This window comes from Passer montanus, unplaced genomic scaffold, assembly GCF_014805655.1.
Source record: "Passer montanus isolate IOZ18808 unplaced genomic scaffold, ASM1480565v1 scaffold23, whole genome shotgun sequence".
Taxonomy (NCBI): Eukaryota; Metazoa; Chordata; class Aves; order Passeriformes; family Passeridae; genus Passer; species Passer montanus.
In genome coordinates this window covers 5,908,449-5,931,810 of record NW_024366926.1, presented here as the reverse complement: position 1 = coordinate 5,931,810, position 23,362 = coordinate 5,908,449, and the positions used below count along the sequence as shown (strand labels likewise).

Here is a 23,362-nt window from a genome sequence, read left to right as displayed (position 1 = left end):
GAAAATTTAAACAAATAAGGGCAGAAAGACTCACTTGGACAGCTAAAACATAATTTTATAACTGAGGAGGGAAAAGGCTGCTGGAATGCTCAGCTCTCCAGTTACAGGGATGAGGAATTCACATATATGACAAGGACAATAAGAAAAGATGGGCAGAATTGAACTTATTATTCCTAATGTTTCTCAGGTAAAACAAGACAGACTAAGTCTCTTTCCTGCTTAAAGATTTTTCTTCCTACTCCGTAAGTAACACAATTCTCCCCAACCCCTAAGGAACAGAACCAAAAATCCATGCTTCATATTTGGAGAACTCCTGACATGACAGCCAGAGAATGATTGCCCCTTTAATATGCCAAGATTCTTTTGTCAGTATATGCAGGGACCCAGCTAGCTTTTCACCTTTTCTAATTTGAGTATCCTAGCTGACATGAGCACTACTTGTGCTCATGGCCCTGTCACTGGGAGTAAGGAAGACAAGGAAGAGTCTTCCCTCTGAAATCCCACTGTTACCATTAATGGAAAACACTCGGCTGATGCTAATTTTAAGACTTCAGACTGCGTAGTGGGAGAAATACTTTCACCTTTTCTAATTTGAGTGTCCTAGCTGACATGAGCACTACTTGTGCTCATGGCCCTGTCACTGGGAGTAAGGAAGACAAGGAAGAGTCTTCCCTCTGAAACCCCGGTGTTACCATTAATGGAAAACATTCAGCTGACACTAATTCACTAATACGCTTTTAAGACTTCAGATTGCGTAGTGGCAGAAATATATGAGTAAATATAAGAATTGGGTGAAATTGCAGTGCCCCATCCACCCATGTAGGACATCGAAATCAGGTTTGGTTTATATCTGCTTCAAAACTTACTTGACTTTCAGGCTAACTTTGCAGAAAAATGTCATAAAGAAACAGCAAATGCTTTGAAAACAGCACTAGGAAAAAACCCAAAGAACAATGTCTGCAAAGCTTCTCACCTTTGGATAGAATAGTGCTTAGGGAGGACACCAACTTCAATTCACATGTCATAAAGCAAGATTCTTCTTGGCAGAGAGATACCTGTAGGCTTACATGAGTGAAAGCTGATTTGTTGTTATACTTTCATCCTTCAAAGTAATGAAAATGGAATATATAATCAGCTCCAGCAACTCAAGCACTCTGAATCGTTATAAAAGTTAATCTTACAATAAAAGCACTCTGAATTGTTTTAAAAGCTTAAATATATAATCAGCTCCAGCAACTCAAGCACTCTGAATCGTTATAAAAAGTTAATCTTACAATAAAAGCGCTCTGAATTGTTATAAAAGCTTAGTCTTGCAATAAAATTAAGAGGTATCCATTGACTGAATCATCACTCCTGAATCATTGTCATGTGCTGGTTGCAATTCAAAAGAGGACAGTGACATGTGGCAGACAAAGACATGCAGTTTCCCCTTCTGTGGCAGGCCCACGGTGAGGGCAGCATTGTGTCAGGCACTAATTGTGGCACTTTCCATAAGCGGCTCCTAAATTAATGAAGAACCCTCATGCTGAATGAATATAAACACAGTGCAGTGCATCATCTTTTCCAAGCACACAGTTCAAGTCCCAACTTTTAAAAACACCCAGATGAACCTGACCTCAACCCTACTGGTCTTGCTTCCTGAAGGGAACAGCTGGGCTCTTTTACATCCTCTAATGTTAATGCAACCTGCAGGCTGGAAAACCCTTAATTTCTTCCAGCACAAAGTACAGTTAAAGAGGACTTTGCACCACAAGCCCTTTGTCAGACTTTGGATACACGTCAGCACATAGCTCAGCTCAGCTGTTTTTTTGCCCTCTTCACTCCCAGCTCAGAGAAAGCTCTCTGCTGACTGTTATCTCAAACACTAACAGTATACAGGAAAATGTAATTATGTGCTGCCTTATTTCAAAATATTTTCTCTGAATTCACACATTGAGTACCTGCTATTGTCGCGTTCCACTGCAAAGGAGTCACGGAGAGATTCTTTGGACAGATTTCTCGGCGTAAATAAAGCACAAGCACGGGAAATATTATGTCTGAGAAGTGTTCATCGATAAATAAAGATGTATTCCTACCAAAGGAGGAGAGAAAAAGGAACGGAGAGGCAGGGTAGACCATATGGCTGAGGCAAGGCAAGCAGAACAGTGGGGCAGAATGAGCCAAACCTCCAGACGAGCCTCCTGCTCCCCTAGAAATTGAGACAGCGGGCCCTGGTCATGGCACAGTTAACTACCTTTATGTGCTAAGGCTCCTCCCGTAGTCCCATCGAGCACTGGCTAGTCAGGGAGAATTGTTCCCGGGCAGCAGGATCACCACCTGCAGCCCAGTGGTGGGAGCTTTCTCTCCCCTGACTGCCAGGTGAAGTCTCCCCGCCTCCAGAGCTTCCCGCAATTTCTAAAGGCCTTGTCCACGTAGAGACCCTAAAATGGCAGTGGCCTCTGCCCCCCTCACATATCCCAGCTGCCTACTGTACATAGCATGCATTAAAACTCTGTAGTAATTTTCCACCTTGTGTCAAAAAATGGATTTGTAGCATGAAACCTGGACAATACTGAGGCATGCTGCCAGGCGAATCCCACCAGAGCTTCCCGCCGTTTTCTGAGGGCGTTGTCTGCTTAAAGACTCTAAAATGGCGGCAGTCTCTGTTGAGGCATAAATAAAAGTTAATTGGTTCCTCACACGCATCCAGGTTTTGGTGCCTTTTACCAGTCTGAAGAATATTTTCTTGGTATTACCTCGAGGGCAGGATTTTCCAAAAAGAGAGATGTTCCACTAGAGAGCCCAGCAGAGTTTTGGTGCTTAATTTTGCTGAGGCTGGGCACGCAGGACCAAACGCTGGCTCGCAGAGGCTGTGTGCTCTGGATACACACATGAAAATCAGCCTGAGCAGTGTCCAGTCTGCCAGTGTTTTTGCTCCTCTGTACTGCTGGTATCTGAAACTCAGTGTTTCAGTCCCCAGAAAATGCTGATTCCTTTCTGGACTCGGTTTTTAAACTCTGATCTTGCTTGAAGTTTTCAAATTGATTGCTCAGTCCTGCTTCAACTGCAATAAAAGCATCCCAAGTTCATAAGGAGATACAGTATCTCCATAAAGCCACAAACAGTTTTAAATAATTTGAAATCTGTCATAAAATTTTTAGACACATGTAACTCCACCATGATTTTTGACCTGTGTATAATGGCATATGCCAACTTTATACATATTTGACATTCCCTCAGATTTCCTGTTTGATTTTGTCACTGGCTGGCTCCAAGATTGAATTTAATCATGAGATCCATTAATCTTTTGTTTAAAGGTATGTTAAAGCCAGTTAAGCTGGCTTTCAGAAAGTCACAGGGGAAAGCTGGAAAATCAGATAAGCGGGTCAACAACTTTAAAGTATTAAAGCTAATTTAATAGTAAATTTAAAGCTGTTGAGTTCATGGCTTTGAAAGCTGTATGCAATGAAACTGGGACTGAAGTGTCAGGAAAATCCACAAATACTAGAGGTTTGTGTCCAAAAAGGAGACACAGGAATAAATAAATTTTATTTGAATAGAGTTGCAGGACTTTATTCAAATAAAGGGAGAGATTCCACTGGGGCACACGCCTGCGGGGTTTTCTCTTGAAGTTTCAGAGGGTGCAGCCTCCTTTGATCCCAAACTCCTGGCTGCATGTTGCCCTCTTTCTTTCCCTAGTGGCTGAGGCATTATGAAGGTGCAGCCTTGCCAAACTGCGCACCACATATACCCCTTGAACCTACTATTTTACCCCAGAGTTCACAAACTCAGGCTTGTGCAGACTGCTGTTTCAGCGACCAAGCTGCCTGGGCTCAGCAACCAACCTGCAGCCCAGAGTCAGTAGAGACATTAAGATCCATTTCAAAGACTTGAACACCCACATATTCATCAAACTGTTTGTAAAGACATCAGCTTCCCTCTCAGAAGTGCTGGCAGTGTAGGGCAGGACAGGTGTACAGGGCTGTCCCAGCCACGTATTCATCAGAATAGTAATTGGAAAAATACTGGTGAGGTGGCAGATTTATTGGGGTGGCAGGAAGGTAAATTACCCCTTCCTGCTTTTATACACACCTGGCTTTGCAATGAACTCACCTGAACAGAATTAATAGCAAGTCTGGGCACTGAGGTCCACTCACCAGCACCATCTTTCAGTGTTTTTAAGCCATAACTAACCTAAAAAAAGAGAAACTATTTTAGATAAAGATTTTCCTGCTTTCCACCTCCAAAACATCCCCAAGATCTTCATCCCAAAAATCAAATACACCAAATAGATCTTTGTTCCCCTAGAAATGACATTTTTCAATAATTCAGTAATTCTGGATAGTTTAAATGTTTTAATTTGTTCCTCATGATCCCCTTCTTTATAAAACACACTGGGGAAATGAGGGAGAAGTGGACAAGAAAAAAAAAACCTAAGAGCTTAACTTGTATGTTTGGCAAAAAGCTCTTTTGAACACAACCATTTCTTTAATTTAGAAACTTATCTGTAATTGTTTAGGAAGCACTACTCCTGACATTTCACAGTAAATATAAATAAAAAATAAAACCTACAAATATTTACGAAAACATGTTTACAGTAAACCTATAAAGGCTTTTAAGATGTCACGTATTTTTGGTAAACTCCTTGTGGAGTTGGTTTTAGTTTTGTTTTTATTTTTGCTCATGGATGGAAAAAAAATCATAAGCTTAAAAGTGCATCACCACTACAAATAGTTGATTACTCCTTATGGTGTGTTCATTAGAAATTTGTTTAGCTTTGCTTTAGACAACTCAAACAATAGCTTCCGCTGCTTCCTTGACAGACCAGATTATTCCACTGTCTATCACAACAGGCAGAGACACTTGCTAATCATCAGCCAAAATTCCCAGTTCTTTACATCACTACTCCTGACTGGACATGCCTTTGTGTACAGAGAGCTCCCAGGGTAAGAATTAGGCTCTTCCAACACACTCACCTACCAGAGCGTTCAGGCCTCAGCCATCTCCAGCCCTCTCTCTATGTAGCTGTCTACTCCCTCATGACTGCACCTTAAAAATCTACTGTGATTACTCCTTATGGTGTGTTCATTAGAAATTTGTTTAGCTTTGCTTTAGACAACTCAAACAATAGCTTCCGCTGCTTCCTTGACAGACCAGATTATTCCACTGTCTATCACAACAGGCAGAGACACTTGCTAATCATCAGCCAAAATTCCCAGTTCTTTACATCACTACTCCTGACTGGACATGCCTTTGTGTACAGAGAGCTCCCAGGGTAAGAATTAGGCTCTTCCAACACACTCACCTACCAGAGCGTTCAGGCCTCAGCCATCTCCAGCCCTCTCTCTATGTAGCTGTCTACTCCCTCATGACTGCACCTTAAAAATCTGCTGTTCTTATGCTTTTAAATGCCTTCTAGCTGCCAGCAGCTATTTGCTAACAGAGGGCTGAGTGGGCTAGAGGCAGGCAGGAAACAGAAGCCATGTGTGAGTGGTGTACCAAGGCCAGGGCACTGGGCCTGCTACAGGTGTTTACGGAAAAAACTCTAGGGACAGTCCTAAAGGAGGGAAACTGACACTAAATCAGACTAAATCAGTAGCATTTGCTTGTCTCTAAAAATTAAGGTTCAAGGTTTGAGAATTTTTGTCCTTTTGGTTCCTGAATCACTGTCATGAATCTCAGATAACACTTTAATGCTCTTTTAAAAATGCCATTCCTAGGTCTCAAATGACAGCACCAAATCAGAAACAGGGAGAAAACTGAAGAAAATCCTGCTGTGATCTCTTTCTCTCTTCTTATATTAATTTTCTAGACACATAACTTAAATTTATCGTATATAATAGTATGTTATTTAATCATATATGCCATAGAGCATACCAAGTAATAAATCTGGGTGCATAATGATACTGTGCAAAGGAACACACTTCACTTAATTGTAATGGAATCTCTGTTTGGAAGCAATTGTAGATATCTGCATTGGTAATTTTCCAGCTCTGTTCCTGCTTCTCTGCTGGGCCATTTGACTTAAGTCTCCATTCACTAATAATGTGAATCTCCATTCACTAATAATTCACTTCTGAGCCTGCTGTGTGCTGTAGGGCTGCAGATAACTTTTACAATGAATTAAGCAGTCTGTAATGTACTAATTTGCTTTAGCTACACTGAAGACAGAAGGTACATGTTTTGACTTTAGAGGAACAAGTGGCAAAAGCAGTTTGCTTTTTCAGTGTGAGTTAAGTGTAAGCTTTCTGTGTCTGAACTAAGAACTTCTCTGTCTAAAGCAAAAGGTGATGATGTATTTCCTCAAGCACGTTTTCAAGGAAAGATGACTAAAAGGGGGTTGTTCTATTGTGAGATTATATGGTAGCATTTACTCATGAAAAAAAGAAAAAAAAATACTTCCCTTTCTGTCCTGGTGCAGATGATCTGTGTTCTGGGCTTTCATACAAACCCTCTGAATGTGATGAATATAAAAGAATGGTAAATGCAATGTCTACTTCAAGGCAAAAATGAGAAAGGGTTTTGCTTTGGGTGAGGAGGCAGATGGCTGTTTTACTATCCTTTCCGCAGCACATTCAAATCTCAGCTGAGCTCTCTTATTAAAGTGCTATGTGTAAATTCTTACCTTTGGTTTAAAGCAACCTTATCTGTTCACCTTTCTGTACCATCCTTGTTACGCAATCCTCCCTCAAATACTATCTTTTGTTGCCTGTTACCCTGGGAAACAAACAGAACCTGTGACTCCTAACTAGAACTAAAGGGAAAAAAATAAATCACATGAAAACTTTAAAAAGTCATTTCAAGTTTTCTTTTGGCTTCTGTACAAAAACTGAAAATTCAGTGATGATTTTCTCAAAACAACATGTAGCCTGGTTTCCATAACAATTTTTTCTTCTAAAATAACTTTGGGTGATTGCTTATACAAGAACTTGGGTAATAATTGATGCAAAGAATCACAAGAGTTTGGTGAGTCTCGTGCTTTGGTCTTGGATGAAGGTCTGCATAAGCAGTAGGGGCTGAGCAGGGCAGGTCTGAACAAAATTGCTGCTCGAGATAACAACTGTCTTCTGGTATAGAAGAATATATCTGGAAAAAAAAGAAAAACAACAAACCAACAAAAAAACCAAACCAAAAATCACTTTAGAGATGGCCTGAGTTTGGAGTCACAAGAAAAATAAATGAAAGCTGAAAGTTCCTATTACATCTGGAAAAAAAAAGTTAAGTCAGCTTTCAAGAGTCACTCAAGGAGGAACCACAGGTTCTGCTGTCTTTGCCCACGTCTGTGTGTGCTGTGGCTGCCAAATGCGGAACAAAAAGGTGTGAGCAATGCAACAATTGCAAAGTGCAATGAACCAGGGCTTGGTGTAGTATTTCCTCTGCGTTGTACAAGCATGTCTGTCAAAACCAAGCAGACAGAGTGGTTTTGTAAAAAAGGAGTTGAGTTAACCCTGTCTGAAGCAGCTGTGTTTCCCCTCCCAGCAGGGTCCAGCATGCCACAGTACAAGCTCACCTACTTCAACCTGCGGGGACGGGCAGAGATCAGCCGCTACCTCTTTGCCTATTCGGGCAAGAAGTACGAAGACCACAGGATAGAAGCAGCAGACTGGCCCAAAATCAAGCCAAGTGAGTAGCACGGGTTCTTATAGCCAAAGCTCCACTAGAAATGCTGGCAAAAATAAAAGCAATTGAAGAGGTACCTGTATGTTTTATGAACAGAAGTGCACTTAACTTCTGGCTTTAGTTAAACCTCTGTGAGTTTTAAGGTGAGACAGCCAAAATGTCATTGCTGATGCTCTCACAGGAGGCCAGATCCAAACGTTCAGACAATCTGAAGTGCCTTACCTGCTGTGCTGTCATCCAGCTGAGCTTTTACTCCTTATCAGTTCAGTACAGCTTTTGTGCACCTAAAGATAACCAAATGAATCCTGATTTCAGCTTCTCTGGATAATTTGATCTCAAAGACCACCTCAGCCGTCACCCTGGTTTAGAAAGCCAAATTGGAGAGAAGGGTCAGGAAAGACACTTCTTTGCAACCTGAAAGGTCTTCAGAGAGGAAATGTGAAGAGAAAACAAAGTCAATTGATATAGCAAAGAAAAAACCAAAAGGATCAAAAGAGGTACTAGAAAATAACTGTTCCTAAGAATAAGCCCTACCAACCCTTCCAAAAGTACCCTTCAGGCTATTGTACCCATTCATTTAATGTCTTTTAGTTTAAATAACCTCTTCTCAGCTTTTAAAGGTATGTGTTGTTTCTGTTCATTAAATTAGCCTTAGTTCAAGTGAAACAGATCTTGAGTTTGAACACTCTGGGTAGGAAATCAATGTCTTTATTTCGTGTGTTAGGCTTGTGTTGGCTACATGTGCTATGACTTTTCAGATCCAGAATGAAGAATAATGGCTTTCATTTGGGGAAAAGACACAACCGACTTCTATTAATGAAGCAATGTTTCTTGATAAGCTTCCACATCATTTAATAAGCTCAGCCTACAACCTACCAAATTTTTCTAGGGTGCAAATTTTGTAGGTCTGGCCTTTCCTGTTTGCAGTGACTAGAATGATAAACACTCAAACACAGCTGTAAGCCAAGTGGCAATTGAAGCCTTCAGTGGTGGTCAAATATAGAAAACACTGGCAAAAATCCAGAGAGAAGAATAAAAAGCAGTGGAACAGGGACACTTTCAGCTAGGGATGACTGACTTTGGAAACCTTTTTGTTTCCATAAGAGCTTAAGTCAGTTGACCACGTGGTATAGCTTATGTCTTTCACTGCAGTTCTCAGGAAGCAGGGTAGAAATAAAGGTGAGATTAAGAATTCAGATGACCTGATGTAAGCTCTGCAAAGGCTTTTCATACTTATTTACACACATATTCACATGTATGCACACTCACTTTTGTCCTGAAACAAAAGTGAGAGTATAAGGAAAGTATATTTTTATGTGGTGTTTTTTATATTGATGAAGTAAGACAAATTAAAATGACAAAGGATAATTAGTCACTTAAAGGGTGCAGAGGCATTCTAGATCAAGATGTTCTAACAGCAGATCTACCATGCAAGGTAAAAGCCTTGCATCATTCTTTGAATATTGTTGATGATCCCAATGTCTGAGCAGTGCAAGAAACAATCTGCTGAGAAGCACAAGAAAGTTCTTCCTATGCTTTTCTTCAGTGCTCACTCCACGAATCTCCCAGTGGAGCTTTATGTGTATAGGACGTGTGTACAGTAAATGTGCAGCTGCAGCACCTAAGTATTCTTCTTCCCTAAGTATGTTTTTACCTTGCTTCATCATATTTGAAGCTTTTAAAAACAAGGACATCATGTTGTATTTACAGACTGCACTCAAAACTAGTTCCAGATCTTCCATAGGCAAGCGGGTAAAGGCAAACATGATATTATGCAAGTGTACACAGCAATTTGTCTGGTATTTCTTAATCTCACCTCAATGTGTAATTATGTAATTAGTTCAATTAATTTTACCAATTTTACTGATTTTTGAAGGCTACAAAATAAACTGCATACTAAATTGCATTACTTTAACTGCTGTTACATCAAATGCAGCTGTAATTCCCTTTAACATTGCTAAACGTTTACCACCCTTTGGTTTTCACCAGCGTGAGACTGACTGGAATCTGCTACTTTATTTCTCTTCTTTCTAAGGTAGACTCAGTTCAGGAAAAATAGGAGGAGGAAAAAAACTTTATATGAAGGATCTGAATACAGATACAAATGAGAGTTGTGCAGAAGAATTCTCAGCAGAGTGAAACATGCCTGTGTATATGCAGTGGGTTGGATGGATCTCATTTCACATTTATTTTTGAACACAGCAGTAGTTTAATTTTTTGGGCAAGAACCCTGTTACCCAGTGCTTTTTCCTCATCAAACTGTGTCTCTGTGGAGGGAGCTGAGGCACATTTTGAAAACTCGGCATGGCAGAGAATGCAAGGCTTGTTTTCCATAGGGCAGATGCTGTATGCAACACTTACAGTGTGAAGGCACACAAAACCTGTACAAACCTACTCCTCCTTCAGGAGACAGCCATTTCTTGTGTTGAGTCACAGCCTGCAAAGTCAAGTTTTAGGTGCCCTAGGGCAGATTGGGGTGCTGGCTGTTGGTCTTGTTGAACACTTAAGGCTGTTCATTCCAAAGCCTTGTTGCTACCTTTGATTCAATGTTTTTCTGAGTGATTTGCCTGTGGGAGAACATTTTGTCTGGAAATACTGTGAGTAACCATGAGAAATGCCTCACAAAGGAGGAGGAGATAGTAATCAGGTGATCTCCAAACAATTTCTTTAAGCAGCATTACATTTTTATGCATGCAAAAAACTTTTACTCTTGTTTTGATTAGCAAATCTCTTAATGGCTTGTTTTCTGCAACGTGCATGTCAGTGGTGGCAGATTGGCACCATTGCTTTGGTGCTAGAGCTAGGGTTCAGGGAGATTTGAAGAGCAAAGGTTTAGCCCGCTGGCATAAGATGTAAACAGCACTTTCAGATATGCACCCACCTATTTCCATGTAGGTGTATGTTTTCCTGGTCAATTAGCAGACACATTCCTGTTCCCATCCACTGACAGACTGACTGGGTGTCTACAGATGCCTGAAATTCAAACAACTCTTAGACCAGTATGAATTCTGCACTGATGACTTCACAAATCTTAGAGCAGCAGCTCCCAAATTTTACTAAACTTCTTATCTGCCATGGAATTTCATCTAGGGCTCAGTTATAAAGGCTGCTGTGAAAAGCCATTATGAAAATGAAAAACACTAACCAACCCTTGGTAAGCCTGCCAGCAAACTTTTCAGAGCACAGAAAGAAAAAACAAAAGTGCCCAAAGGTTAATGACTTATCCAGCATTTCTTAATCTCTACTCCCAGTGTTCTTGTGGTAATGGTGGTGCAGGTGCACATTTACTGTACACACATCCTGTACACATAAAGCTCCACTGGGAGGTTTGTGGAGTGAGCCCTGAAGAAAAGCATAGGAAGAACTTTCCTGCATTGTTTCTTGCGCTGCTCATAGGGATCATCAACAATATTCAGAGTGATGCAATGCTTTTACCTTGCATGGTAGATCTGCTGTTAGAACATCTTGTTCTAGAATGTGAATGCCTCTGCACCCTTCAACTGACTGATTAAGCTTTGTATTTTGGACAAGAGAACACTTCATATTTCTTGAGCTAATAAGGAACAAAATGAAGAATTCAAGTTTGTCCAAGAGCACAAGGAGTCAGGAATTGGAATGAGTTCTGAGAAGATAGCTCTGCTTCAGCAGTTTTTTCAAAATTGAAGTAAGGTTTTGCAAGAAACACCAAGCTATCCAAATCATCATACCCTATAAACCAGGAAATACTGACATTATTCTGAGGAGAAGACTTAGTTCTGTAAAACTGATGGGAAAACAGAAAATCTGTGCATAAAGAACAATGTGAAGAAAGCCCATTGAGAAAACAGACTGGCAGCTGCAGCAAGTTTAATTTTTGACCTGACCTGAAGAGTGTGGTGGGGTCTGGTTTTTTTTTTTTTTGCATTTTTCATATTGCTGCCACCAATAAGCTGCAATCCTAACGTACCTTCAGACAAATAAACAAGTCCCTCCTGGAAATACTGTCCCTCTTGATTTTTACACCTAATGGTGCTTTTGTTGTGTTTGAAAGGATGCCCTATCCTAACATAAGAACTTCTGTTATTTGGCTTATACGCTCTGAAATTAACATTTCTATAACTCATCATTTGGGGTTTTTTTTCCCCTTCTGACACTAATCAGATCATCTTTGGCAAATTTTACAGCTGATCATTTCGGGCAAGGAGTGCAGTTGGAATATAAACACATTTAAAGAGGCCAGCGTACAAGTATTAACATTGTCCTGCTTTAGCACAGAATTTTAAACATCAAATATCAAGCAGCAGCTTTCCCTAGCGCTTCACCATATGTAAATCAATTATTTTAACAAGTAAACAAACTCATTCTCTACACTTTTTGAACACACACTGATTTGACCATGCCCCCATTTAAAGGGCAGTCAATTCAAGATCTGCAATAGGCTCATACCAGATCTGGTATGCTCTGGTATTCTGTGCTCCCACACAGTGGACTCACAGAAAGCCTCTTTGCACTGACATAAGCCATGATCCAGCAGAAAATCCAGTGTCATGGTGAACTAAGTTACCACCACGTTGAATATTAGGCTGGCAGGCAGCAACAGATTTTGATCTGTGGCTCCTTAAAGCAGTTTGAAGCAATGGCAATTACAGACATTATCATCTTAGCAAAGGATGCTTCTCCTGCACTGATGGCCATAAACATCCCATCAACAGTTTAGGATGTGCAGAATGGTGCTTGAAAGGTCCTTAGGAAACCTGACGGACTAATGGCCCTGAAAATACTCCCAAGATAACAGATAAATCTTGAGAAGCACCTGACACCAGACAAAAACTCAGGGGAGCAGTTGCTTTGCTTCCTGAGCGACTTTCTGCTGTGTAGCTCCACTAAAATGTGTACATAGCTGTCTCTGGGTAAAAAGTAGGGCTTGGCAAGAACTTCTAAAGAGAGTATGAGTTGTAATAAAACCAAACCTGGGCTGAGATCAAATCACAGCATCAGCATCGTCCTCATCATCCCTTTCTAGAAGATTCATATTCTAGGTTCCTCCAGCTCTGAGCCTACCATTTCCCAAGTGCCTTGCTCCTCTGTCACCGTAAAAAAAAAATATATTGCATCTTCTAATAAGAAATACATGGAAAGTATCTGTTTGTTTCTCATGATCCAGTTTAAATATGAAGGGACAGGAAAAGCAGTTATGGTCAATTTTCAAGGCAAAGGAGAACTTATTTTGGCACAGATATTGCAGTAAGAAACAGGTCTGTGACATTTATTAGCCCCCACATTTGACTAATCCAGCTTCCAGCTACCTTATTATGGAGCCAATCTAAGCTTGATTACCAAATGATTAATTATTCAGCTTTTGAGCAATAATCAAGCACTTAAATACAGGCTGCATTGCATCAGAGCCACAGACAATTACAATGCGGGCAGGATGAGTCATGAGCAGATCAGCTCGGGAAAAATGGGGGAACATGTTGGAAGGACAGAACAGAAATGAGGAGAAGAATAATGGAGAAATTATGATCAGTGAAAAGGGAAGAAAAGGGAAGGAGAGAGTTAAGAACTGTATCTGCATGGGGAGGAAGAGCAGTGAAGTGCAGCAGCTGACCAGCAGCTGACCACCCTAGGTGCCAGGATTGGACAAAACTGTGCTCAGCTCTGTTGTGTTCCCCCTCCCTGTCCCTAACAGAGGAGCAGTCCCACAGCAGCACTCTCCAGTGGGTCATGTCCAGGAGGAAGAGTGAGGAGCTTGTGTTCAAAGGGAAGGCCTGAACACCAGTGAGAGTCTACAGGCATGGCAGGATGCCAGCAGTCATCACAGCCCTTAGGGGCTTGATGGAGTGGAAATTAATTAAAGGGATGGTCTTGCTTTTAACACACAACATCTCCCCTACTCAGCATCCAGCAGAGACCTGTATAAACACCACAGTCCTCATCACAAAAGCCAACCAAAATTAAAGTAGTATGAAAAGGAATTAATCCAATTCCTAAACACTGTACAGATACTTTAGTGAGATCTTCCTAAAATGACAAGAGAGACTGCAGATCAGTCTGGGGACTTGACCTCTGTCAAGGTTTTCTTCATGGCAAGTGTAGCCTGTGCAGATCTCATTCCAGCATGCAACGCAGAAAGCCAATAAGTAACCAACATAATATGAAAGGGAAGAACCTGCTGATAAAAGTTCAATTTAAAGAAGAGTACAGGTTTAGTTATTCTGAAATGAGGCTCTTTAAAAACCCTTTTCCTCTTTCAGTCTTTCTCCACCATGCTTTGTACTTTAGATGAGCGGCAAAGCAAGCAGGAACTAAATGGGAAAGGTCAACTTTTGTGCATGCCTGAGAAATGACTGTTTGCATGGTGACAGCAATAGATTTTCCTGCTTTTCCTTCTCAAAATGTATTTGCTCAACTGGGAGTTGGAAACATTGTAAGACAACATTGTTTTGAAAAACACGGAAAGCTCATCTGTATGGGTACACAAGGGTTTAAACTGACATAAGTACCAAGCAGCCCCCAAAACAACAAGGGTGAGAGAAAAGCCAGCAAAGTGACACTCACATCCTTCCAGCCTGCACCACCTTGGCTTTACTGCTCAGCTGTAATTGCTCCCCAATGGATGGTGCTTCATGCCTTGCCCCCATGACCTTGATTCTACCCAAACATCTCTCACATAGCAGCTTTTCACTTGCTCATCTAAAGCAGGAGCCTGGCAGGAGCCACCCTACCTGCTCTGCTCATCTGCAGTCACACAAAACATGCCTTTCACCAAAACTGAGAAAACTTCAGCAGGTTTAGTACCAGGCTTATGCACATGGGGCATTTGGGCATCTCCTCCAACAGGTCAATGAGCAGAATTGTCCTAAAGCACCACAGGAGGTCAAAGCAATCCACAGAAGTCCATATTCCTGAGTCTAAGGGTAAGACTGCTTAAATCCATGTGCAGAGAGGTTTCTGTTTTGTTTGGAGCCCCTGAGAATATGGCCTGGGTGTGGTTTCTGCAACTGGCAAAGTTTCTAGAGGCCACATCGAGGTCATTTGCCAAACCCCATCCTTACTTCCAGCAATCAAACGGTGTCCATCTAGTGTGAAGGCTCCTCACATCCTCCCTTAGGATGAGCTGTGTAACAAAAATCTATCCCACTCTTCTCCAGCTGGATCAGGAAGACTCCAAGTTTCACAGAAAATGCATTCTTCCTTATAACAGCCAAACTCAGACATACAAAAAAAAAATCTTCTGGGAGAACTGTTGTTCTAAATTACAAAGCAAAAAGATACTTTAGTGCAGGTTCCAAAAAATTCTGGTCATTACATGAATTTTAGACAATAACATTTCAAAGGCAAAGATTATTTTTTCCTAATTTTTTCCAGACTGAAAACACAGTTTGTAAGCTATTACACCTTCTCCTCAGATACAGAGGAGATGTTCTATAAATATTTTCTTCCCTCCTGACTAGTCTTTGTTATTTTCTTCTGCTGTAAAACAGCCTGAATATTTGATGTACTTTCTGGTGATCAAGAATAACCTGCCCTGCACCCAAGAAGAGACAACATATTTTTAAAATTCTCTGCACAGCACATGTGCACTTTCTTCAAACCTCTTAGAATTGCACTCATTTGTAGCGTATTAACTCAATTATCAACAAAATCAGTGTATAATTATATACATGCACTCTATCAGCTGGAGAAAAAAAAAATCTATGTTTACATTAAATCCCAATTTTTCCCTGTTCTTGCTAAGAAAAAATTAAATAGCATTTTGAATACACAAGAAACGAAGAAACATCTACCATTTACCATCTGTTACCCTTTAAAGAGTCCATTGTTCAGTAATGATAGCAATAGATTTGCTGCCTCCTAACAAACAAACCCCAAATCTCATTATAAGTCAAAGCATAAATCCTTTTAGATATTATGAGATAACTAAAGTCTGCTCTTATTTATTAATATTGTAATTGTATTGAGTCATGCAATTGTAGGCACACAAAACAATGCTGTCTTTGTATATCTTCAATTGCAAACTCAGTTTCTCTTTCAGAAAAGAATGACCAGGTCTTCGGGAAAGTAGCTCAGCTCTGAGGAGGATGATCTTTGTAGACATTACTCATGTTTTCAGGGAATGAATAGCAGTTCCCTTGAATTCAGAAATGACCAGATTTCTGAGAAGCAGAACATGAGAACTGACTACCACTCTGCCAGTCAGCTGACTTTGACTGGAATCCATGTTCCTTAACTGTTCAGAAAGGTGCTTCCCTCCTTTAATCAAGGGTTTCTTAATCAAGGGTTTCGTAATCAAGGGTTTCTTAAAAAAAAAAAGCCCTTAATAACAAACTAGCTTTAATTTTTCTTGTAGTGACCCACAAAGTGAAACATCATTCAAAACTGGGATTTATAGACGACTTCTCCTGTATGTAAACACAGCAGCAAAACTATCTGTGGGTTTCCAGATGAAGCAATCCCAGTCTCACAGTTTCCCAACCTGAGCAGTGAGTGGCAGTGTGTTTTGACAGCTATTGCTACAGACTGGCTTAGTCATGCTGACCCTGCCAGAACTGCATCACCCCACAGCATTCTTCCTGGGGCCTCCAAAAGAGGCTGCTTAACTCCTTCATGGGGGGAGCCATCACCCCTGCTCTGGCTGCACTTCTGCTGTTTCCTGTTGTCAGGCATTGTTGTACATCCCTGTGTGGTCTTGGGGGGGCGTGGAGCAGGCTGACCACACTGGCACATCCAGCAATCACACCTGCCCTCATCCCCTCTGCTTCTGCTGTCCTGAAAGATGTGCTTTATGTAAGCACTCTTAAAATGGATATAAATCTTAATTATATGAAGTGTAATGCAGAAGAAAATTGACTACAAAGCCCCTGCTCTGGCTGCACTTCTGCTGTTTCCTGTTGTCAGGCATTGTGGTCTGGGGGGACGTGGAGCAGGCTGACCACACAGTGCACATCCAGCAATCACACCTGCCCTCATCCCCTCTGCTTCTGCTGTCCTGAAAGATGTGCTTTATGTAAGCAAACATTGTTACACACCTCTGCTGCTTTGGAGCAGTGATGCTCAGGGCCCTGTGCACCACTAACCCAGTGCACAGAACCAAGGCTCTTCTCATTTTCGTAGCCAGAGAGCTTTCCTGTGAAGCATTCAGGGGATACAACTTATCATCTCTCAGTGATTCTCAATGGAACAAAACATGGACTTGCCAGGACCTTGCTGCTCTCTGGATAATGAACATGGGAAGTCTTCTGTGCAACAAGTGTATTATTGCTTCAGTAACAACCAGCAGAGCCTGCTTGCTCCTGGGGTACAGAAGCTATTGCTCATTGGACTCTCTTGCTTCTGCTCTTCATCAGCATTCAAATTCATACTGAATTCCCAGTGTGCTAAAACTTAAGGAAAAAAAAAAGTGTCATGAGTACTGTGTTCAGAAGCAGGGAAAAAAACCCAAAAAACAAAAAAAAACCCCAAAAACAACCCCCCCCCCCAAAAAAAAAAAAAAGAAACAAACAAAAAAAACCACCAAAAAAAACCCCGAACAACAACAGAAAAAAGGCACAGAGGAGTCCTGGATGTCTTGTGCAACTGCAAAATTGATGTTGCAGGTCAAGACTTAACATCTAGGACCCGGTACCTAGTGTGATTCACACACTGCATACTAAACCACAGAGCAGTGTTCATCCTTTATGAAGCTGCCTTGATAAACAGTTACTAATATATAAAATTTCACTGTTGTCCCCTTTTCATTAAGAACTAAAAATGCTCATGGAATAGAGGTGTTATTCCAGCTGCCCTGTAAAGACAGTTCTCCTGGGTTTGAAAGCACTTTGCATGCTTCCAGTGGCCAACGTTCTCACTTTTCCACTACCACCTTTTTACATCACAAGATACTCTTAAAATGGATATAAATCTTTATTATATGAAGTGTAATGCAGAAAAAAATTGGCTACAAAGGATTTAGCCATGGTCAGCACTTACAGTCATGTACTTGGAAACGGCATCCTTAGAAATGCAGAGATGTGCAGTTCCCTCAGTGAACAGCACCAGGTTCCCACAAGCAGATTCTCTCTGCCCTAAACACAACTGTTTTCCACAGATTAGGCCTTTGCCCCAAGGTTCCAGTTCCATTCCACACCATACCAGCAGCTTCTCCAAAACACAGCAAAACAGCAGTCCAAGTTTCCATGTAACTATGAAACTAAGAACAGAAAACTAAGACTGATTTCTTATCTCAAGATCCCTTACAGATACCCATGACACCTTAGTGTGTCTTTCCCGATACTTAAAATCTGGAGGCTTCTTCCCCACAATTGGCAGAATTTTTTTTAATGCAAGCCACATCAGGTGAATTTGAGTGTCTTTTTTGGATTTGTAGTGCAGTCTGAAAGATATATTTGTCTCAGTGATGACTGCCAAGTGAAATGTCTTGTCACAATGTAAGTTCTGAAACTAATCACTTGCCCAGTTTCTTGCTTCTTGCCCCAGCTGCATCCTGCACTATGAAATCTTCAGCAGTACTTAACTTTGGCAGTCACTTTCCTGGGGATGAAAAAGCAGGACAGAGATGGAAAAACTAATATTCCTCTGAAAAGTTTCCCTATATATAGACTTCTGGGCATATAGGAGTACATTCGTCTTCCACAGCATGAAGCCAGGAAACAGGAAATGCACCCCTGTTTTCTGTGCTATAGCTGCCTCCACACAGTGCAATCTGATTACATCCTTACCCTTTTTTATTTTTAGTCCATGCATTTCTCCACAGAAACAGCGTGAAACTGTTAAATGCTGTAACAATGCATATCCTCTGAGTGGTAAAACTATAGCTGCCACAGACCCCCACTGTTAATGGCTATGATTTAACTTTTGGTTGTTTTTTTCTTTTTTACTTTCTCCTCCAAGCTATCCCATTTGGCAAACTCCCTATTCTGGAAGTAGATGGAGTTATCATTCACCAGAGCCTGGCGATGGCAAGATACCTTGCCAGAGAAGCAGGTAATATATCTTTGACTATTTTCTTTCTCTCTTCTGAGGTCACATTTAATGTTCAGGTAAAAATACATCCACAGTAAAAACAGAAACAAACCAACAGCCTGGCAAGCCTAACCACGCAGAAATCAACATCAGTGTGGCAAAAATGAAACCAGTGCCTGGGGTTTGGGCTGATTTCTCCAGCCAGGACACTTTATCCACCTGTCCCTGCATGACAGAAAGCACATACCTGTGGTTTCCCTAAGGCTGCCAGGGCAGTTTTCCCTAAAGTTCAACTTTGACCTGCCAGGCTAACCAGATGGATGACTGGGAGGAGGAGGTTTTGGAAGCATTGGAGATTATCACAGCAGGCAGAGAACTCTGAAGCAGATTTAGGCAACAATTCTGGGCTAGCAGAGAGATTAGAGGAGATGTTGACATCACTTGCATCCTTAAATACTTACATGCCGTGGAAGTACACAACCAGTTGGATAAAATGATATGAGCCTTAGTAATGCAAGTAATCAAAGAGAGTGGCCAGGCTTTGCTTTAGGTCAAAGAGCTGTCATTCAACACCATCTGCAAAATTGGTCTGGCTGCAGGCAGATGTGCCCACGGCATATTGGGCATCAGCAAATTGAAGAGGGGAGCTGGGAAGCAAGTACTATCCTACTTTTTTTTTTTTTTTTTTACACTGTGAGCAAATGGATGTAGCCTGCCTTTCAAAATATCTCCCATTTTCTAACTGAAGAAGGAAGCAGAAGTTCATAGCATTATTCTTCAAGGCACTAACACAACACATTTCAAGCGTGTCTGCAATACTCTGTTCCAGCCCATTTCCTTTAGCTTTGGTACAAACTACTCCTTGCAAGACAGGAGAATGAGGAAAGCCCACCTAGTGATGAAAAACAGTGGGAAAGCCTGCCTTCCACCCAAGATTCCTCCCTCCCTGGCTCCTGTATGGAGGCTGATCTGGAGCCAAGCTCCTTTTGCAGTCTGAATTTCAGACTTTTTTAGATTGCCTTGCACCAGTGACAATGGCTTGGGATCTGGAGCACATTCCGACAATGATGGGCTCTTCCCAGAATTAATCATGCTGAAAGCTACAGCAGAAAAAAAAAGCCATGCATGGAAGGGAAAAGATATCTTTTCAACTTCATAGTGAATACTTGCTAGTTCTGCCATTAAGGCTGCATACACATCACTAATCCTCTAAAATGAAGAATTGGCATTTTTTGGTGTCTGACACCAACAGCTCATAGCTGAAGGATCACAGACCCTGAGGCCCAAGAGGAGAGGCACAGGGTCACCTTCAAAAGCACAAAGTTTCAGTAAGGGAGATGACCTGGCAGAGGTAGGGCATGCAGTCTGTGATCTGAACCTGCACAGAGGTGAAAGCATAGGCACAGGTCTGTGAAGTGACAGCTAGGGAGAAAAAACTGAGGCATGAACAGAACTGCAGGAAAGCCAAGGAACTACAGGGGAGAAAAACTGATTTGTAAACAAGACAAAATTTGGCTGAGGTCCCTGATTACAATGAAAGAATAAAAAGTAAGTGGAATGTCATGAGAATGTTCTGAATGGGGCTGAGTGGGCAGGATATAGGGAAAGAGAATAAAACTTTCACAGGTGCACTTTTGGAGAATGTGCTGACCAAAGTAGAAAACCAGGATGGGCAAAGATTAAACAAACAGAATTTGTGCTGACCCTTGCTGAATGTTTGGTGGAAAGCAGAGATGATACAGAAACAATGTTCAGGCTGAAGGCTCAGGTAATAATGGATAGAGCAGCTCACTACCTTGGGTGGCTGTACAAGGTCAGAACTGGGAAAAAGCAAAGGTAGATAAGATTGCAACTGGATGCAAAGAGTCAAATCCGCATTGTTAGCATGAAAAAGACCTGGAGAACATGTATGTTTATGAAAATATTCACAGAGTTTACCTTTGGGGCATCAAAAATTCCAGCAGATGCTGCCTCTAATGTCCTTTCATATGCTTGCTTCCCGCAGGTCTGGCAGGCCAGACGCCTGTGGAACAGGCTTTAGCTGATGCCATTGTGGACACCATCGATGACTTCATGACACTGTTCCCTTGGGCAGAGAAAAACCAGGACGTGAGAGTAAGCCAATCACTAAATTAAACAAGGATAGCACGTAAGCCATGGTCCTGTATATGAGCATCTGCTCTGGAGACACTGATGGGTGTCAGCCGCTGGGTTCATCATCTCATGGAGCTCTGTGGTTCTTCCTTGAGGCTGATCCCACCTCCTCCTTCACCAATTTGTTTTCACCCTTGGTAAAAACTCTGAGGCCTTCATGAGCTGCCCCTCACTAGTTCAGCTTGAACCAAGGATGTGCCTACACTAAACTGCTCTTCAAAAGGGCAGAAACAGGACACTTCCACCCCAGCTGGCGCTGTAGATTTCCTCTGTCTTGTTGCAAGGAACCTGCTCTCAAATCTTTCTGTCACCTCAGTAAGATAAATAGCCCTGTCCCATCCTTTAGTGTTTCTGCATTTTGATTTCTTCTAGATGTTCAGTAAGTATCCATGTTCAATAACATCAGCTGCCAGGGATGACTGCTTGTCAGGAGAGCAGGCACTGCTCATCAGGGCAGGGAGCACAGCCTTCACTGCGCTTTTCAGATGTCACTGCTCACCTTGGTCCTCTGCTGTGCTTCTGACACCAGGCTATGGTGCCATAGCTATGTAAACACACAGTCACAGGCTTGTCCTACAGCATTTGGCATCAGGCCAGTGCCTCTCACCAGAATCCCAAAAGCAAGCACACAGATCAATTGCTGGGGGAAGAAGGCGATGGATGATTTCACTCACATTACAAAGTCTCTGCACAGCTCTGACCCGAGCAGATAGCCTGACCCTCTTAGGGAAGTGGAGGTGTAACAACAGCTCTCACCGTAAACTGCCAGTGCAACCACCTTCCATTTATTCAAAGGCAACATTTCAGATCATTATCTGAAACGCTTATTATGGTATCTTATTAGGGTTATTATTATTGGGGTATCTTATTATTAGGTAATAAGATACCCATTATTAGGATATCTTATTGTAGGGACCACAGAGTAAAAAATGGTGCTCCAAACCCATAATAAATAAAGAAACAATATGAAAGTGCTCTGAAATCTTGAGGGGAAAATCTGAAATTTGGAGGTTTAGTACTTAAAAGTGTGAATTATTTACATTTCCAAGTGATTTCCTTAAGTTTCCTACTTTGGGGAGGGTAAGCTGACTCGAGTTTTAATCACTTCAGAAGATCCACACTCCTGCTGGTGTGCTGGTGCAGAGGCAGCTCTGCTGCCCTTCCTTGGGGGAAGCTCCTGTTGTAACTCCTGCGTGTACCCGAGCACTTCCCCCAACAAGGACCCAGATCGTGTCACCAGTGATTAATTTAAACGGGAAGAGCTGGCAGCCAACTCATATGTGCCAATCCGCAAGTATGCATACTAAATTATGTGCTGGGGCCAAGGATGGTCGGGAATCTCACTTTCCCACGCTCCCAACATTGTCCTTCCTCCCTCTCTCCTCCCGGATCCTCTGCCACCACCTTGTGGTCGAAGTGGCATCTCACGGTCTCACCAGGCCAGATTTAAGTCATTTACACACACTGAAGCCAAAACACCTCCCCAGGCCTGAGCAGTGCTCCCAGGAACACACACCCAGGGAATGGTGAGAGGATGTGTTATGCCATCTAACCAGTAGCCAAGAGAAATCAAAGCAAACCAGGGGAGCAGAGCTGGAAGCTCTGTGCCTGTGGAAGCTCCCTCTGTGTCAGGCACAGCCTCCCCCTTCACCCCACATTCCCCAAAACACAGCTGGCATTGTAAAGCTTTGCACCCACCACTGCAGAACTCCAGGGTTGAGGCAAGCAGGTTGTGCCACTCCAGAAGGGGGATCCTGGTTGTCCTCACCACAGAAGAGGGATCCTGTGTCCTTCACAACCTGGCTGTGCACTCCTGTACTTGGGGAACGCTGTTACCATCACAGTCACACAACAGCTTGGGGTTTTCTTTGCAGGGTAAAAGGGTGGGGAGGGGATCATTTACCTAAAAGAATGAAATACCACAACCCAGGGCACAGATATGAGATTTCTGGACTGCAAACTCCCGGCTAATATTTGCAGTCACCTCATCCGGTTACTAAGCTCTTAACAAAGCAGAAAACTATGCCAAATCTTCGATCATGCCTATAGAGACAGTGATTTGATTTCAGCCTGCATTTAGGTTTCTGCCTCCTCTAATTTCCTTATTTCCCATTAACCTCAGTTAAAGCTGTAGAAATAATTCCATTCCTGTGCTTCTTCATCCAAGCCTGAGCATGTTCCTCCAAAATTAGGCCAAGCACAATAACTGCAAAAACTGTCATGTGGGTTGACCAGATGATCACAACTGTCTGCAGTCTTAATTATTTCCATGCAGGTGAGAAGAGAAAATCAGAAGCAGTTTTTGTCACCAAAGGAAACAGCTTAGCCCTTTTAAAAGCAGTCTTAAGGCTTTCTGCTACGGGGAGCAGCCTGTAGAGAACCACCACCATAACCTCATGCTTCAGCCATTAACACAAACACTAAGGCCTGAGCCTCTTGATCATCCTTTAAAAACACATTTTAGCCACCTCAAATCTTACTGCTGTAAGAACAAAGAAGCAAAATAACATGAACATTAAAACTCAAAGATAAATCAACCCCACCAAAAGCTCAAAACCCAAGTTCCACGTTTACCAGAAGAAGGGTTGATAAGCAAAGGTAAGTGACCAGCATCTGACTGACTGCATGGAAAGACTGAGCACAAAGGAGTCTGGAAATCTGAAGACTG

The 23,362-nt window shown here is 41.9% G+C and overlaps 1 protein-coding gene across 6 annotated transcripts in view; it reads left to right on the top strand.

Annotated features, from left to right (window-relative positions):
* The window catches only part of HPGDS (hematopoietic prostaglandin D synthase), a 30,180-nt gene that overhangs the window by 5,357 nt on the left and 1,461 nt on the right, over positions 1-23,362 (top strand). For 3 of the 6 annotated variants that reach the window (XM_039710459.1, XM_039710464.1, XM_039710463.1), the window contains exons 2-4: positions 7,459-7,602; positions 18,469-18,561; positions 20,546-20,655. In XM_039710459.1, the coding sequence (XP_039566393.1) occupies positions 7,470-7,602; positions 18,469-18,561; positions 20,546-20,655 (336 nt within the window). In that variant the 5' untranslated portion in view covers positions 7,459-7,469. The remainder of the gene's footprint in view (positions 1-7,458; positions 7,603-18,468; positions 18,562-20,545; positions 20,656-23,362) is intronic. The other 3 variants (XM_039710460.1, XM_039710462.1, XM_039710461.1) reach the window with 1 other exon arrangement.